Source organism: Barbatula barbatula (genome assembly GCF_947034865.1).
Source record: "Barbatula barbatula genome assembly, chromosome: 21".
NCBI lineage: Eukaryota > Metazoa > Chordata > Actinopteri > Cypriniformes > Nemacheilidae > Barbatula > Barbatula barbatula.
The window spans coordinates 15,775,039-15,794,448 of NC_136784.1; the positions used below are offsets into that span (position 1 = coordinate 15,775,039).

A 19,410-nucleotide genomic window follows, 5' to 3' on the forward strand; every position below is an offset into this window, starting at 1 on the left:
TATGGTTAAAGAAGTTATGGTTTAGGACTGCACAATTAATTGGAAGTCCCATTCAAATCGCAATAAAATCGATGCTGCTCCATCTGAAACGCTACATGTTAGAGTCGCTTATAACGTGCATTTAAAAAGGAACACCCGTCAAAAATCATCATTATAAATATATTTTGTTATCATGAAAATACACGAGGAGGCTTTAAAAAAAGTGAGAGATGCCAGATGAAGGTAGGAAGATTTCCTGGTTACAAGCTTGGTGGTTCTTCTGTGGAGCATTGGCATTTCTGCGCGAGAGCACCCTCTGGCTTTCAGGTGCAGCTGCATTTAACCATACTTCACTGACAAACTGTTCATAAAAAAGTTGCAGCTTGTCAAATCGCCTGCGGTTTCTTTTCAATTAATCGCGCAGCCCCAGTATGATTACATTTGCCTTTTAAAATGCACAGTCCCGATGTCACATGATCTGTCTCACAGGTTCTCGGGTCGTCATTGCATATGCACTTATTGAAGCACTGAGCATGCTGGGAGTTCGGAGCCTCACTTGGGACGTCTGTGACGTGGTGTGTTTGTATGAGAGACACTTCTCGCTCTGTCGCACACCCTGGCACTCATTAACGAGGCTCCGAGCCCCTCCGGGATGGGGCAGAGGGTTTTTTGGGAGGCTGGGTGGGTGCTCCGCGGGTAAGTGGCGTCTCTTAGCTAGTGCCATATCTCTGTCTCCCCGGCCCTGCCAACCAACTCTGTCAGTCTGTGAATGAGCCTGGGATCGTCACAGCAGCTGCCAGGACCTGTCTTCGTGACTGGTTTGGTTTGACAGAAATGTGTTGTTAGTAACTAGGAGTTTAGTCAAAGCAAACTGTGAAATTGAGTTTGTGTGGCCTAAAGCAATTGCGTTCATGTCAAGTATTCAATTCGACTATATTATTAAATTGTGCATTCAATTGTGCATATTATTAAAGCAATTTAGATGCATTTCATTTGATCTCCTTCAGTAATTTTTTGCCCGATTAGATGTGAAACTGCTGTCGCCAACTCTTTGATCGTAGTGTTTTCTCATTTATGTAACATTCCGAAGAGATCTCTGTTCGGATCAGGTTGTTGTGTTTAATAGCATGGAGTTTAGAGGAATGATGTATTAAATAGTTTTCAACATTTTAACTGTGCAATAACTGTCACGCCAACTCCAGAAAGCCTCTTGCAAGTTAAACGTCCAAAAATGGCAACCTAATGCTGAAAATGTGCATGTACGCACACGTTAGTGTCCTCGCTCAAACAGGACCGGCCTTTTTATTTTTTGTGTGCACAGTAGCGAACCACGCTGAACTTCTGTGACTCTGTAAATGTCGATATCCAGCTCAGCATTTTCCCCAGCAGGAATGCAATAAGTAGCGCGAGTAGGAAATAAGCGTGGCGGCTTGCCAGGTTTTAAGGGAAGGGGGACAGAGAGGAGGGTGGAAACGAGAAAGAAAAACACAGACTCGAAGTCTAAGCGACCGCGGTCGACTCTGAGTTTAGAGAAGAGTTTTTCAGAAGGGTGAGGTGTGTGCGCTCGGAGCAGTAATAGTATTGAGAGAGCAGCGCTGGCTCTGTGCCAGACCTCGAAGTGATAGCAAGCATAGGGTAATTGCTGCCTACCCAGCAGCCTGCTGGATTGTGCTCCTGGGATCTTGCGACAGCATCACGCACTTCAGCCCAACACGTCGTCTGTGTGGAGCATTCTTTACAAACACACACACACACACACACGCGCGAATGCATATTAGAGCAATAACATGTAGTTAATTCTAAAAAGTGACACTTTGTATCGTTTGCTAATTCTGGTGTCTGAGAGAGCAGCTTTGTGGTCGAGCTGCGGCTTTGTATGCAGACTATTTTGAGCTGAGCTCTGCCTGCATATACGCGTGTGTATTGCGCGTCTGCAGGTGTGTAACAGTGTGTGTGTGTGTGTGTGCGCGCACTAACGAGGTGCTCTGGTGGTTTCACACACCACACGCCCAATCAGCTGCTGTCAGCCTTCTGCAGTGCATCAGTGCGTAGAGCAGTCTCGAGGTGTGTGTGTGTGTGTGTGTTTGTTGACGTGTCTGCTGGGAGATGTGATGTTCACCTGTCAGTGTCAGCCCCCGCACAGGAACCTACACACACACACTCGTTTGCCTTTTGTTTCCCTCAGCCCCGCCTTCAGCTTAACCCCACAGGAAACAATGGCACCGCTCGAACCTAACACTTTTTAATTGGGCCTTTTCTACAAATTCATCCAGTCGTCGGAATTTCCTTGTGAATTTAATGATTCAGACGAGCAAATTCAATGTCATTGTGCATCTCATGTGTATCTCATAACCAAAGTAATTCATTATAGTCATCGTATCCCGCTTTGGATAAAAGCGTCTGCTAAATGACTAAATGTAAATATTAGGGAAGTGAATTGAACCAGTAAGCAGCCACCACGAACAAAGTGGCATGGCGGTGTTGACGACAGTCAGGCATCATTCACATTTTCTTCTGGATTTGTAAAATGGTAGTTTCGGTAGTCGAACAGATGTTTACATACTGCTCTTTTCAGGGTTTACTGGTGTAAACCATTAACCAAGGTTACATGCACTGGGTCATAACACCGCCTGGTTTTAGTTGCTTAACTGGATTTTCGCACCTCCTTGCGTGTTGCTTTAACTATCTGATTTTAGCTGACGTATTTCCCATCAGTATTGTACCGTAACTAAGTACTGTATTTCCCCCACCTTCATAACACAGCGATGTCAACAGTCTTCCTCTCAAGATGACTGCTAGAGTAAAGGAAAACGCAGTCATTGTCTGTGCGAGTGTTCACAGACTACCTCAATTTATTTGAATTGAGTAACTTACATCTGTTAGATAATTGTTTCATTTTAAAGCAAAAGCAACGATGTCAGTGCACTGTGCGCACGGTGAATTGCGTTTGGTTGCTTTCTGGTATTTATTTGCATTTGGAATTTTTTTGCATTTCTTTTTTATACAACAATAACGGTGACAATAATTTGGCTTTTTACACTTATTTCTTTCAGAAAATACTAGGGCTGTCAATTGCATCATGCACAAACGTTTGCGTTTATATAATATATGTCTGTGTACTAAGCATGTTCATTTTGTATTTATAAATGCTTACAGATACATGCATTTTAAGAAAAATATCAAACAAAAAATAATAAATATTTATGTTATTTTAATTCTTGGTAAATATGTATGTGTATATATACATACAAATATATATAATATTGCATGTATTTATATTCAACTGTGTGTATATATACAGTATACACGAATATTTTTGTAAATAATAAAAAATATGTGCAGTACACAGACTTTTATTTTGGATGCGATTAATCGTTTGACATTCCCAGAAAATACTTTTCTAGTTATTTGTAAGATTATAGTTATTAGTAAGCCTTGTCTTGTGAATGGTTTCCAGAATTTGCAAAAGTAGTATTGAAACCGAGGTCATTTATTCAGGTCCTGTTGTCTTAATTCAGTTACATCTTACATTTACATTAAATCATTCACGTTTCGTTTTGTGCCAGGTCATCATTTTTGTACACGTAGCTTAATGACAAAGCCATTTCCTAATGGATTACAGTTGCTCTATTAACTTGCATGTTTTTGAGTGATTGGACTATTTCTGTAGCACAAATATACTAATATAGCATAAAATAGTTTGTGTATTGAGCGTTTTGTTTATAATAGAACAACATTGATTTTTCTAGTGAAATGGTTTTACTGGCATTAATATTTGTCAATTCCTTGTATTGTTGTGCTGATCTTCTCTCTCTTTCTCTCTTTTTGCAGGATGACAATGATGGGATGCCCTGGTCGGAGGAGCGGGTGGTGCGGAAGGTGCTTTATCTCTCGCTGAAGGAGTTTAAGAGCGCACAGAAGCGCCAAATCTGTGACGGCCTCAGCAATGGAAAAAGCCCCAACGGTGAGCCACACCTTCACGGCCACCTTTTTTATTTGACCAAAATTTAAGTATTTTATTAAAAAAAGCCATATCCAAAATATCATGAAGACTTCAAGGTCTTTCAATCTTTTGGTTTAGGAATGTAAGCAACCAGCAGGCAAATGCCGTCTGCACAGAAGAGTGTATTGCTTTAATAAATGAATGTATTATGTAATAATAATTTGTTTTTATACCATAACAAATCCTTATAAATTACTAAATGGGTTCTTAAAGGCTTTGCGTTTAGGTTAAAGATAAAGTCGTGATGAAAAAGTTTGATTTTATCTCCCAGTGTCTGAAAGGAATCTGCTAAGGAAATTTCCAGTCAGTGTATGTGTCGGAGTAAAAGTGTCATATGATCCAGTTTACTTTAGAGCTTTGGAAGTTGTCTGATAGCAGCGTGTCTGACGCTACAGCTCGGCACTTTGGGACTTCACTTCACACGGGCCTCAGAAAGCCAGAGCTTTCACTAGAAAGAGCTCAGAGGCTCTGAAGGGAACAAAGAACAGACCTCATACGTATAAGTTTGAACAGCGAGATTGGGACCGGGGGAAAGATTTCTCTTGATGCGGGGCTAACCCTTTTTATCTCTCAATTGGGAAAAAGAAAGCAAAATGAAAGAAATAAAATCGAAGCGATACGGTATTCCCTACTATAAGTGGCGAGCTTCTGTCAGTTGACTGCTCTTATGGAAGAAATGCAATACAATATACAGAACTATGCCTTCAGTGGTATATAAAGACTTTACATAAAAAAGCCTTAATGTTTTATTATATACATTAGAATGACGTATTTCTATCTATATAGGTTGCGGGTCCCTTGCACGTAATTCGCCATGTATCAGCCGACGTACTGCTTTGAAAGGGAGGGGCGGAGTTGCAATTAGCCACTTCACCGCTAGAGTTTATTGACTGGTCCTTTAATGCAGGTTGATGTGGAAGACTTGCGTGTTCACATCGGATACAGCGAGTTTGGTTGTCTTTTTGTGTGGTATAGCCAGAAATGTAACATAATCGAACGCTATGAGGCCAAACTTAACTTTTGCTAGTCATCCCCAAAGAATCAATAACTATGGAGTAGTTTAATATAACAATAATAATAGAACTTATTATTAATATAAATGATAATATAACAATTTGCTATATTTGATCAAATACAGATCAGACGTTAATTTAAGCCAGGCGCATGCATCTGATGAAACCATTGTTATTATACAGTTTGAGCTTTTAAAATGAAATGGCATTGAGATAAAACACCAGTTCCCCCCAAAAGGAAAATTCTGTCATGAATTCCAAACCTGTATAAATGCATTTGTTTGGTTGAACACAGGGAAAGATATTTGGAAGAATGCGTATAACCAAACAGATCTTTGACACCATCGACTACCATAGTAGGAAAAATTACAATGGTAGTCAGACAACTGTTCTTCAAAAAAACGTATTTTGTGTTTGACAGAACAAAAAACGATGGTAGTCGATGGGGGTCAAAGAGCTGTTTGGTTATAAGCGTTCTTGCAAATATCTTTCCCTGTGTTCAACAGAACAAAGAAATATATGCACATTTAGTACAACTCGAAGGTGAGTAAATCATGACAGAATTTTCATTTTTGGGTGAACTATTCCTTTAATGATCTTTAGGTTAACCGGATTCATTCAATTCTAACCTTTACAGTGCATGTACATACAAACAGTATGCAACAAACCATTCTGTGGTTTTAAAGACCCCAATATTTAATAAATGTGTTACAATATCCCTGTTTTGGCCTCCATGCTTTGTGTGTAGCAGAGAAATGCAGATTGGAGAGCTGCCATACCAAATGTCTATCATCACATCTCTGTCACTGTGCTTCCTGTGGCCAACATTTCTGTCCACTTTCGGTGACATTTCACTGTCAGCCCACCGCTCTAAACTTCCTGCCTAACTGTGACACGTTGCATGCTTTATTGCAACTTTTTGCAAGCGCTTTCTGTTTTTCAGATACACTTTTCCAGTCCACAATAATTGTGTATATTGGATTAAATTAAATTCTTGTGTTGCTTCACTGCAGCTAGCCACTGACGGGAGAGTCTCCACACGTCCAGCCACATGTGATGCCTAGGGTTGGGTATCATAAGATATTTTCCGGTTCTGATTCCATTTGAATTCAATATAATTTTTGAACTATTTGACCTTAATTGAATGTAGTGTTGCTCACTGTCAGGTAGTAAGTTATGTTGAGTAATGCTCATCCATCAATCACATGTGCTTTAAAGATTTACACCATCAATAACACCCAAAATCCGATGAGGGCTAGACACTTGCTCGTTTCCCTAAATAAATTAAATATTATATTTATATACTCCGATCTAGAGCTGACAAACTGGTGTTCCATTAAAAATGTCGGCGTGATTAGTCTAGATGTTTGTTTTGTGTTGTAATTATGCTCCGAGCATCAGGCCCATGACATGACGCTCCCTCACCACAGTTCGCAGTTCGTTCCGACTCAGTCATTACTCAACATTAACTAATGGGTCTCACATCATGCTCACACACGCACACATCACCCTTTTCTCTGGAAACCAGGAGGGGAATTCAGCTAGTCGATTTGCTTAGTTAAACACATATAAATGTGATTAAGACAGACTGTGGATAAACCATCCTGCTCTCATCATGAGCGAGCAAGAGATACGGGATATTTGGCTCCGTGAGATTCGGACTGTCTTTCACACAGGCACTCATGTGAGACCAACATATGTAAAACATGGTGAGGAAAGCGAGCAGCGCGCTTTTAACTGTTTACATCTGATCCCTCTCCGCCCACGACCACTCGGCTTGGCCGGCTCTCTGGAGTTTTGGCTGGAGGAAGGCGGCCGTTCGCGAGCTCAAGTCGTTTGAAATATAGGACGCAACGCTTTTTTGCTAATTCGCAAACCGTCCCGATTTTTGGCATTCTCAAATGCAGCGTTGGGTCCCTTGTGAACAAACCACTTAAGACTCGACTCGCGCTCTTTGAAGTCTAGCCATGGTGAAAAACATGTTTAATAGCTTTCCTTGTATGTGTTGGAGAGCGACTTCATTGTAGTTTCTTTGTTCTCCAACGGTTTAGAGATTTAAGCCGCAGCTCTTAAAATGTATGCCGATTCTGGATGTTCATTTTGGTTGTTGCTAAAAATGAAGATTAGATCAGCTGAGCTTTAAACATGAAGATTTGCTTGTTCTGCGAATACTGTAACCGTAAGCGCCCGTGCTGGACTGAGCTGTTTGCTTTAGATACTGGGACTAGTTAGCCACAAATACACTTTATCACCTTTACATCAGGCTTTAATATCTCCTCATCAGGATGTTCATACAATGACAGTTTATAGTAACCAGTTCTGTAATAGTCATAACTATATTGTACATCTTCTGAAGGGTTACTGCTAAAATGTAAAGGCCCAGTTTATGAAATTTGCATCCACCACTCACTCCACCGCTCACCAATCCCTTTCAAAGCACTATGTGGCTGACACATGTTTAAGCTGTCATCACGTTTTTGCTTCTTTTCAGAAGTAGAAAACATATTTACCAAACTTGCTCTGTAGAGCAGTTGGCCCGTTTAGGGCTACTATAGAAACAAGATCTTAAAATCCATGTAAGGGGACCATGTGGTGTATGCAGAAAGAAATGGCTCATTCTAAGATAATAAAAACATAACGCTTCATTGTGTAAGGTCTCTGAAGACATGTATATTATATATTGCATTTCTGTCAATAGATACTGCTTAATCTTACACATTGCACCTTTAAATTGTTATGTTCTGATTTTCTGATAAACTTTCCTTCAGACGATGTCATGAAATGTACTACAAAGGTTATGTGAACAACAAAAATAGTGACACAACTTTGGTGAATAACATAATGACAGTTTTTGACTTTAGAGTGTTTCTCGGATGAAGAAGGAAAGTTCATTTGAAGATCCACTATGACTGCAGTTTATCTCTCTCACAGCTGGGTGTCCAGGCTTGTTTTCTTTCTCGCCTCCTTTCTTGTCTTTTTGGGGCTGTTATTAATTTAAATAAAGCTGCTTTTAATATCGAACACATCTACCACCCGCTTTCTCTCTCATTGTCTATGTAGTCTTTTAATAATAGCGTTTTTGAGTACATACACAAGCAGAGTTACACAATCGAGATCGTGTGAATGCGAAAAATTGTGTCAGTGGGCATTAAACTAAAATTAATTCTTTAGCGGTTTTCCACTGTAAGTCTATAAGTAAAAATAATTGATCCGAGTGAGTTTAGAAGTGGTTCCAACAAAGTTCGTTTCACTTCCGTTTGCCTAAAGTGATTTTCATCAAAATTCCTACTTGGGCCTTTAGATCTTTTCCTTTGGTTTTACTGTGTAACTTCAGATGAACACCCCTCCTACCTTTCCATTTTACACAAGTGATCCATTTCAGTTCTGCATGGTGCATTATTACATTGAAAGTGCATCCAAGTGATGATATTTCACGCTAAATTCGATTACTTGACGCGTCGCATCTGGAGACCGTTGCTCCTTCTCAGATTCTGCTGTTTCTCTCTCTGTCTGTACAGCTTCCTTGTCAAATGGGCAGCTGAATGGATGTGGGTCTAAAGGAGGACATAAGGAGGACGGGTCACGCTCTCAGAGCACAGATGGAGGCAGCGAGTATGCTGAGGGCTACCCGGCCAAAAAGAGGTGAGCGATTCTCTCTCTATCTCTCTCACACACAGTGTCAGTGTTAAAGATTTGGTTAGATTCCTGGTGGATTTCTCAAGCTGAAAAAGTGAGTTTGAGACAGGACGGCATTATTTTGTTTCCTCTCGTTTCTGGCTTTATTTAGCCGAAAATGACACCTGGGGATATCTGTAGTAAGAAAAATTTAGCTTAATTAAAAGGAGTCTGAATTCGTTCAGAGAAATGCTGTCACTGTTATTGGGTCACTTAGAGACGCACTGAAACATTTCATTCATTTTAAGAGGAATGAGTGCCATCAAGTCAACATGCAGAACAAAATTAGCTCTTGTAATTTCAGATTTTGTAATCGTCAAATTGTAATAGGTCTGAGGAAAAAACATAATGAAGAGAGGGCCAAAGTGTCTTTCTCCAGCCGTACCTTTAACACCTGACAATGGTGCATTTTAAGGGCCTCCATCATTCTTCAAGTGATAAATATTATGTATACTACACGATTATTATTATTATTATTGAAGATGGAAGTCTTAAATGTTTAGCAATAGGAATAGCTTGCCTAAAAATCACAATATGTTTACACGCCTTCATTTCTTTTAACCTTATGTGAAAAGCTTACATTTCAATGCCTTTGAAAATGTTCCTACTATATACTTTAAACTTAGTTCGGGTCTGGGTGCTGTGAATGTCCTGCTTATTTATTTAATGATTAAAATGAACGCCGCTGTGATAGAAGCAATCCTGATGAGGACGGGCATGTATATATTGAAGCTATGGTGCGTCAAGCTGCAAGCTTGCAAAAACAGTCTTGAGCATCTCAAAATGCACAGCAGGACCTTTTCTGGTTACTTTGCCATGTTAGCTGTTTCTCAGAGCTCTGTGCAACGTTAAGACATCAAAGGCATGCTCCCAATGTATATGGTAGGCTGCAGAATTGAATTGAAGATGCCTTTATAGGCAGTGGACAACTGCGGCAGCTTACAAGGTTTTGGAAGAGATCTGATGCATTATTGTTGAAGCCTTAATCCATACACGACCCAATGTTTGAGTCTATCCCTTCGCCGTACGTTACGAATTCTTAAATCCCCCATCATCTCTCAAACAGGCTTTGACTTTGATCTGCATGTAGGGCTGCACTCAATGCTCAATCCCACAGTATTCACAAAGATGGGCGGCATTGATGCTATGGCACACCTATTCATCAGGCTCAATGTTTAATGACACAACTTTCATGGCGTGCCATAAACCCCCTCACAAGCACAGTTGCGTAGGCCCGCTGAAGAGGCTTTTCTTCCTCTGAATTAATCCCACCACCGGCTTCACGGAAACAAAACACCTCTGAGCACAGACGCCGCTTCAAAGGCGACGCTGCCCAGCGCCCACCAAGCGACGCGGGATTGCCGCACCGCTGTGACCAGACCCCAACAGATGTCCGTTTCAACCCCCTCATGAAAAACCATTCAGCCAGAATCCTTCTGTGCATTGAGTTGTGAGAGAGATATGACGTGCAGCACCTGCCTATGGTCTACCTGTAATTTAAAACCATGTTATAATTGTGAATCAATCATCTTTAAATCGGCTCTGCATTTAGAGAGGGAATGAGACAAAAAGATGTGTGAGGGAAAATAAAGCGAAACTGAGAAGAAAAGATTAAGGTAAAGAGAACCATTCCAACCGCAAAGCACTGGTGGCAGTTTCCCCGTCCAGGAGAGGCCAAGTCTTTAAAGGATAGTACTTTTTGGGGATCTGGTACCCACACTCAATCGACTGTAACAACGAGCCCGATTAAGGCGCTGCCAACGTCTCTCACACCTGGCCTCCAATACACCCCGGGAGAAAGAGGCAACGAGAAAAACACAGGGCACAGGTGCGGGGGCTGGCCAGGTTGCAGGGGGAGGGAAGTGGAAAGCCATTTGGGAGTAGACTGCTGTTTGCATTCCCAGGATCGGGATGCAGAAAGGGCCTGCTCCGAGTTTCTGAGTTGTGCCAAATGTCAGTCTAGTGACATCCCTCCCCTCATTTAGAAACGCAGCTGCCAGGCTCCCGAAAATACACCCAGAGAACACAAGGAGGCACCAAATGTGGCAGACACTGAAAAGGGCTTTCTTTATGTGTTTGTGTTTACTTGTTTGAAACCCACTCTTACAGAGAACATCATTGGAATTGTTTGTCTATAGTGACTGCGCAGTTACCGCCAGATCTTTTGTGTTTGGCCAATGCAGCTTTTACGCGTGACAACGCATCTGTTGGGATGCGATCTTAACGGAATATGAATGAATGAAAGTAATTTGTCAATGTCAAGTTAAGAGTATTGCTTTATGGGGATTTTTTTGGCATAATATCACTTTATACACACACTACAAACTTCTTAAAAATATTTAGCTAGTTTTATTTTGGTAGAATTCAACATCGTTCTATTACCGATAAAGAGTCTAAAGCAACTCGTTTTGCATTTATTTTAATCAATCTTACTTTAAATGAATAGTTCACCCCAAAATAAAAATTGTCATCATTTATTCACCCTCATGTCATTACACTTCTGTGGAACATAAGAGGATATTTTGGGTTTTGTGTCTATACAGTAGTCAATGGGGGCCAAATGTGTTTTTTGACGATGGAGACATCTATGCATATGGCTATTAATCAGTCATATTGATTTTCCTCTTAATTCGCTGGCAGCCCTACATACAGCACAATCCACCTTGATGTTACTTGAGATCCATGTCGCTGATTGAACATGATAGTAGCTGTGACTCATGTTTTGGGAGCCATACACAGCGTGAGTGTAGCGTGAGAAGAGGGTTCTCAGGTAGGCCACTTGGCTCCGGTCTCTGTCTGATTCACAGTGCAGGAATGTCCTGTGTTTGAGGACTCAGGGTAAGGTATTTGCTCACCACACAATCGAGGCTGCTGATTGGATGAGTGGGAACAGTGGGTTGTAATCTCGGCTGTTTTGTATGTTCGGACACGTCAAATTTGTTACCGATAACGCTTGATAAGCAAGTTCACATCAGTGTGTATACATCAGTGTATACACATTATCCCTTTAATGTTTGTTCTGTTTATGCTCTAATACTCTTTTTATTGCTCTTAAACTCTTTGCCAACAGTGAAAGCGGTGTTGAATGGCAGCCATGATCCATTAGCTCAGTTTTGGCCATTGAGTTATGTCTGGTGCTCTCAGCCCCTTTTATCAGGCTTGTCAGTTATGTACATTAATTAGTATTATTATTATTATTATAAAACATGTTTTTAATGCCCCCGACTTGTATGTCCATTCCATAAAAGTGGTTTTGATACATATAGAGAGCAGACTGCATGGAACAAGCAAGCTGCTGTTCATTCGCATAGTATCTGTTATAAATACCTAGGTGGAGACAAAATGAAACATCTTCTTGAAGACGCAGCACTTTAAGATTAAGATGTTGACGAATACAGTTGTCTATGCATGGATAAGTAGACCGTTGTCTACTATACATACTGTAGCTTGCTTAAGTGATTGCTGTAGACTGTAGGCCAATGATGTTCAATGATATAGACTTCAATTCTTTACACAATCATAAATCTGTCTTTGTGTTTGTGGGTGTGTTGTGTCAAGGCCATTAGCAAACATCCTCTACCTCAAAGTCTATTTTTCACTCATGCCAACACAAAGTGTGTCTCCTCAACTGTACCTGTATAGGCTGTGGGTGTGTACAAACTTCAGTTCCCTGTAAGAAACAGCAAAGGGCAAAAGAGACTGTTTTGTTGTTTTACAATTTGTACAGAATTCACTTCGAACAACCCTTTGCGATTCCTTACATTGGTGAGAAGACCTCAGACTGCCATTGAACCTTGTGGTGATCGTTAAAACTACGCATATGGCAAAACAGTTTTTGATTACAAGCTGTAGTCTGATTGGCTGGCTTTATGTAGTTTTTAGCAGAGCTGTTGAATATGAGAGTTACGACACTCACATAGACGTCCGTAAGAAGAATGGAATGTGGAAATAACTCTTGTCATGGACGGCTTTATATTGCATTGAAGTCCATTCATTTCACTGCATCCCAAACAAATTCGCTAAGTTGATAAGATACGTTTCTGCAAAACTGGTGCTTTATTCTGGATCGGGATGTTTTTAAAGGAAATATTGTTTTCCTAAATAAAAATAGCTTTACTGTGTGTCTATATGTGTGGTCGAATGATTTCCTATAAAGATGTTTTCTACCCTCTCCCTGTACAAGTTATATAATAAAATCTCTTACTGACTTAAAAGAAAACAATTTGAACAAGACAAACTATTTTTGTCTCTATGATAAATATAATAATAAAATAAATTATATTTATTTTTTTAGGCTCATCCATATTAAATACAGTAGTTGGTTTTGATACCATTTTGTTGCATGCTGGTTTGTTTAATGTCATCCAATTTAGATTCACCTGCCCCTAGGGGTGGGTGGGATGAGAATTTCACAGTAACTTTACATTTCACGCTTATAATCTCCTATATAATTATATATCTGACACTTCATCTTTCTTAGATTTATTTAATTTAATTTTGTTTTTTTATTACAATTCATTTAAATGTTCTCCATAGTTAAAATGTTGGCAAGTAATGAAAATGCACTGAAGATATCAGATTAAGATCTGATAATCAGTTTTATGTATATTTATCTTCTAGGCTATATCATATGTATACAGTAGGAAGATAGACAATGTGTATGACAATTAGGTATGAAGATGAAGAATATATGCACAAACAATGATAGTACATGACATGTATATGACTGGTGTTAAACACTGCTGTTCATAGGGTCTGTGCTGTAGGTCTTAATCGCTCGTCTCTCTCTATTAGATGCGCAATGTTAGTGTGTTGCAAGTTTTTCTTGTCCTTGGGTTTGTTTATTCTCGCGCTTGAGCAGCAGACGGACGTGTTGAGACAGACGGGAGGATGGAGTGGGTTCTCAGCATCTGGCTCAGTGCCAGTCTAGACCACCTGTCTGAGCTCACCCTGGCTGCTGTATTGTTAAACCACACTGGCTGGGTTAAGTTGCAGTCCTTTATAAAGAGTGACAGACGTCTTAAGTGGAGACATGGGATTTAGACAGGGATTTTTTTTAGGAGTGCTGCTCTCGCTTTCACTCAGACCTCTTCAGTCTCAGCGGCACAAGCTTTCCATTACGTAACGAAAAGCCTTTGGTTGCCTTTAATGAAATGAGGTCCAAATTGGATTAAGCGTGTAGACTGCCACGTTGGTATCGTTTGGGTTCTGGATAGCCGTCATCCTGCAGGAACTTTATAGTGAAAACTCCCAGAGTGAATGTGAAGGAAGCATAGTTTATAAGTATTTTCTGGACCCCGAAAGTCATGTAAACTCACTCGAGGTTAGATTTAAAGCTACGGGGAGCCAAACAAGAGCCTGCGAATACAAGTTTATAGCAGAAATGAAAATTCTGTAGTTTTGGTTTTTACACTTTTCTGGTATAAATGACAGAATTCTTTACAGTTCAGTACAGTACATTCAGCTCTGGTGTATTCACCGTTTAAATTGTCAATGCTACTGTAACTTCCATATCCAAGTGAAACTGATGTACAAGACGACAACATGCAGGGAAGGATTTTATAATTTAGTTTTTGGTTTTATCTTTTTGGTTTTAGCAATTTAATAATTTATATGAGCTTAAATAATGTGCTTTTGTCATTTATGTTTTTTCAATTCTATTGTATAAGTTGAAATGTATGTTTTTTTGCAGATGCACATTTTTATCTAGTTGAATTTCTTTAAATAAAATGTAGGCCTAAATATAATTTGATTTTAATTAGTAGAAAAGTTTAAACGCTTTATGTAGTTAAACTATAATATCCTTGAGGGGGAACTATTCACAGTAACATTTTATCTAGTGTTACTGTGAATTGCTTTTTTTGGAAATCGCGTGTTTTTTTGCACAGCCCTGACAAAACCAAAGAATTTCAGACCCAGTAAAAATACTGTATGTGTGTCTCTGTGTGTATTTTCTTAAGGCTGTGTGTTACGGTCAGCATTAGTAGGTGAATTCTAAGACTTCAGGATTGTATTTATAAGTTGATTGACCCCACGCTCTGTGTTCACCTGACTAATGATCTTATATACAGAGTGCAGAGTGGTGGGGCAAAAGGGTTAAAGGTCAGAATACTATCGAACCGTCTTCCTAACATCCTGCCCTGAGACATTAACTCAAACAGACATAGAAGCAATATTTTGTAGGCCAAAGTTGATTCCAAATGTCTGGAGAATAACGCTCCGTAGGGAGGGATGTTGAAATCCCATTCATTTATTTTTCAGATCAGGGTCCGATAGTATCTCACAACAGTGTTCACTGAATAATGAGCTCGCTGTAATCTCCCTGAAGACTCACACAGACAAACAGTTTAGAAAATGGATCTGATTGAGCTAATCAAACATCAAAACAAAGCCTATTTTTTATAAATGTGCCTGGATATTTAATATGATCATTTTAAAGAGAACTTTTTTCTTCATAATCCATTAAAATGTAATAACTTTGCCTGTGAAATTAAAATGATGTTAATATCTCTATCTAATTTGTAAATGTGCTATTGAACTATATTTGTGTTTTACAATAGTGGTTCTCAAAAGTACTTGTTGTAAGGCCCCCTTTGTGGTGAGTGCATCACTTTGTGCCCCCCAAATCTTAAACTTCTAATTTTTATTAAACCAAAATCTTCTATTATGCAATGCCGGAACATCAATACATTTGGTAGGTTGTCTTTTTTTCTGATTGCAAAAACTTACATACATGATACATTTCATTATATCATATAATGACACAAAATCTGTGCCCCCCCGGATCCATCTTGGGGCCCCCAGTTTGAGAACCACTGTTGTACAGTGTTGAGCATAAGTAATCCTTAGTGTGCCTTGTTTAATCTTTTAGGTTGAAGTTAAAATATTCTTTGAACTTTTTCCCTGCTTCATTTATTGACGTTCTAACCAAATTCGGACTCTGTGTTTTTGCATCGTCACAGTTTTTAGCGATTATCATTTCAAAACTGTTTATTAGATCATTGTCATGAAATGACAGAGAATCAGGCTTCTCCATGAGTTGTTTTGGCTGCTGTTAGCTTCTCGGCACATGTGCGGCTGGCTCCTCACCATCCTCCCAGAGCCAACTGCTCCGTGCTGGCAGGGGCTGCTGGGAGAGTTTATCAGGACCATGTGGCCCATCTGGAGCTGGTTAGCTTTAGCGGAGAAAGAGAAGTGAGGTAGTCGGCATGTGTACGAAAAACACGGCCATCCAACAACAGAAAGATGGTTGACTTTACTGTAGAACAGGCAATTTTCTTTTATTAATCATCACAGTCTGGGAACATATTAAGAGTTGTTCGAAAATTATTGGAGTAAAGCGATAACTTGAATTGAATCCAGGAGTTGTGGTCCAAACGAGGCTTGGATTTACTGATGACGTGCTTTTATCTGCTGTTTAATATTTCTTCATATTTCTTCATATTTCATTTTTGATTGAAAGGTGATGCGTGTTCCTGTCCAAACAGTTTTGGTAAAGCTCAGAGCAGTTGCATGTGACGGAAGATGGATTTACTGATTACAGAATGTGCACCGAGCAGACTCAAAGTAAACTACATTAGAGATTACAGTCAATCTCCAGTGCTTGTTTAGCTCTGAAAACACAAATCAAATAGATGGCATGCTGCACAGACGCAGTGAAGCAGTGCGGCGTATGCTGAGCATTATGAAGCTGTGTTCTGCAGTCGTATCATAGTATGGCCATTACATTATGGTACGGTTGACACATGATTATAATTTTAAAGATTATAGGATTTGTCAGTTCAGTAACGTTTAAAGCCTGGTCCAACTTTTAAGCGCAAAATACTACACACAGTTTTAAATGGAATCGCACTTCTCTTTGTATTCTCTGCTGTGGCGATTTAGTGCAAAAATGGCATTAAAGGGATATGAATGGAAATTTTTTAAATTCTTCATTTAATCAACCTCGTCATTTTCAATTCTCAAGCCTGTTATCCTAAAATTGCCTCCGTTAATCTGCACGTGACAAAAAACTGTTCCCTTGAATCAGAATAGAACACATAGGTTTTTCAGATGCCACCTCCCATCTCTTCCCTCCTGAAACTCAAACATCTCTGTCCTTGAGGTCCATCAGTGCCTGCCCTCTCCTCATGGCTCCATCTATCTCACTCCTACGATCATTCATCTCTCTGTCCCTCCTCGCAAGTATCTCCTCTTCTTCTACAATCTGATCTGGAGAGGGGCAGAGTCTGCTGCTGAGATTAGGAATGACTCCAGCCGCTGTGGAATGCTTTGATGCTCCGGTCGCTGAGGGGGAGGTGCCGACTCCAAAGGGGTCGCCCTGTTTACTTCTGGCGCCGGCAATGTGCTTTTGTTTGCAGCAGAACTCTGACTCCTCCTCCTGTTCGGCACGATTTGGTGCTCTTAGAGGAACATCAGCCATCTTTCAAAACAATCGCATACACTCTAGAGAATATTAAAGCACTCACCGGAGGCCCGGAGCTTGTGGTACATACATTGATTTATCTCAACACGGGGCTCCAGTGGATGTGGAAAGGCATCTGGTTACCGAAGATTTCACTTCACACCAACAGAGATCACAGAACATGACTGGCTGCTCACAGGCTGTTAATATGAGTTATGTAGTTGAGGCTTTGGTTGTTTAAAGTTGCTTTATCCAAGCATGCAAACCTAACTTCCAAACATTAGCGTGCATGTGTGTGTTCCCACATGCCTCAATCACATTAGACTTCATGGATGCGTTCGAGTGACATACACTATGCAAGGTCTGGTTTACTCCAGCTCCCAACAAAAAACGCAAGGTAAAGCAAAGGTTACTAAAGCATTTGGTCTTTATCTCTCCTCCAACCCCCCATTAAGTCCCCGGGATCCAGCTGCTGTTTCTTTTCCGTGTGGTGTCCACACTCCTCACTCTTGCTCTTGTATCAAACGCTCATCAATGACCAGAGAGCTCCACAAATAAAATCGGAGTGGGGTGTTCTTTGAAGGGTGAGACCGAGGGTTAAGAAAAGGATAAATCGGGACATCCTGCTATAATCCCTTCCCTCCTTGCCTCCCCAGCAGTTGCTGGATGCTCACGGTTTTCTTTTTCATTCACTGCCCCTTCACCTTTTCACTCTCTCTAGATCTTGGCCAGCTGGGCGGATCTCCAGAAAGCCTTATTCACTCTTTGATCTCTTGTCCCACAACAGTTACTGTGGTGCAGGGTAGATGGAGAGAGAGAGAAAGAAACTGGAGGTAGAGGCAGATTCATTGCAATATGTAGAAACTGGAGGTAGATCCATTGACACTTAAGACACAAACTTGTAGGTGACTTCTAGTTTGATCTCTGAGGTTTAATAGAAATCAATCCAAGATGTACCTTTTGGGCTTGACCTCAGTCACTCCTCATCACTTCTTTGGCTAGCATTAACTGAATGGTAACCAGATCACAGCCATAGCTCCTGAAATGACCTTACCCCATTGTGCTATTTATCACCTGTAAATTATGCATGAGCTTCTTGTTAAAAGACTGGCCTTGTAAGAGAACCCATATCTGTCCCATTAAGAAGTGCACAGCTAGGGATGCTCCACGGGGCTATAGTATTGCAACGTCTCTCGCCCACCGAGGTAGAGCAAGATCAGCAAAACCGGAATGCCCGGATTAGTCAATCTCATGGCTCCTCTTTACCCATCCGGTCTGGGAGGATGTGGTTGGATCCCATGTGCAATCTCCGTCGCTCATATTGCAGTTTGCCTCTTAGAGAAATGCAGAAGGTATGAAATCTACCCAACTTCCTTGGCTGACATTGGAAGCTTAGTTTGAATTTCATTTATAGACAACTTCATTTTGAGTGCTCAAGTCATTAGGAAAGACTAGCTGGGACAGCCACTGGAACAACCCAAGTTCTGAGGACACACAAGAACAACTGAATTTGAAAATAAAGGAGTGTACTGTTATTGAGTTGACGTTCAAATGTGATGTAACCATTTCTAAACTCAAAAATATTTAAATTGCTCTGTTTAGTAATTGTTAATGTGCTCTGTAGGCTATCCCAGAATGCACTTCCATATCTATGCTACTTGATATGTGCATGTCAAACAGTTGGGCATTATGGGTTCTAGTACGGAACAGATAGAATAAACAGTACAATAAAAGTCTTCGAGATTCAGAGCAGTCTAGACTGACTCTATGAACCGTGAGATCCCTCGTTGTTCTACTGAATCCTTTTATCGCACAGCTGCAGCAAAATTACAATCAGTTAGCTGTACTAACGCATTTATGTATTTATATTTAAAAGTAGCAATTCTCCTTTCCTAATAATGTTTAGGTTTGTTATGACGACCACGGCAATGAAAATTATTTTCTTCATTTCTTTTATAAAGTACAAATCCTCCCCTGGACAGTCTAAAGGAGGCTAAACCACTGCCTGAAACACTTTAGCAATCAATAAATAATAGAGCAGATGGTTAGCTTTTACGCACCTTGTTGTATTTCTAGAAGCAATGTAGCAAGGGCCGTTTTTGCGTTTGTGTTTATTGGCTGAATTCTCCACTTGGCTATGAGTAGGTCCCCTGGCGATCTTCTTTTCTGTGAACTTTTTGCCTGTGTAATATCCACTGATTCATGTCAGTGTTTAGGTGTGGAGCTCCAGGCCCCATTTAAAAATATTGTGCAGGTTTAGAGGGTAAATGTCATTTTAAAAAAAAATTATGTTTTTAATCTTGTATGCTAGTTTTTTCCTCATCTCTGTGGAGTTC

The 19,410-nt window shown here is 40.2% G+C and overlaps 1 protein-coding gene across 1 annotated transcript in view; it reads left to right on the forward strand.

The window, feature by feature from the left end:
* The window catches only part of jarid2b (jumonji and AT-rich interaction domain containing 2b), a 92,409-nt gene that overhangs the window by 40,121 nt on the left and 32,878 nt on the right, over positions 1-19,410 (forward strand). The window contains exons 2-3 of the mRNA XM_079484851.1: positions 3,811-3,943; positions 8,514-8,637. Of these exons, the coding sequence (XP_079340977.1) occupies positions 3,811-3,943; positions 8,514-8,637 (257 nt within the window). The remainder of the gene's footprint in view (positions 1-3,810; positions 3,944-8,513; positions 8,638-19,410) is intronic.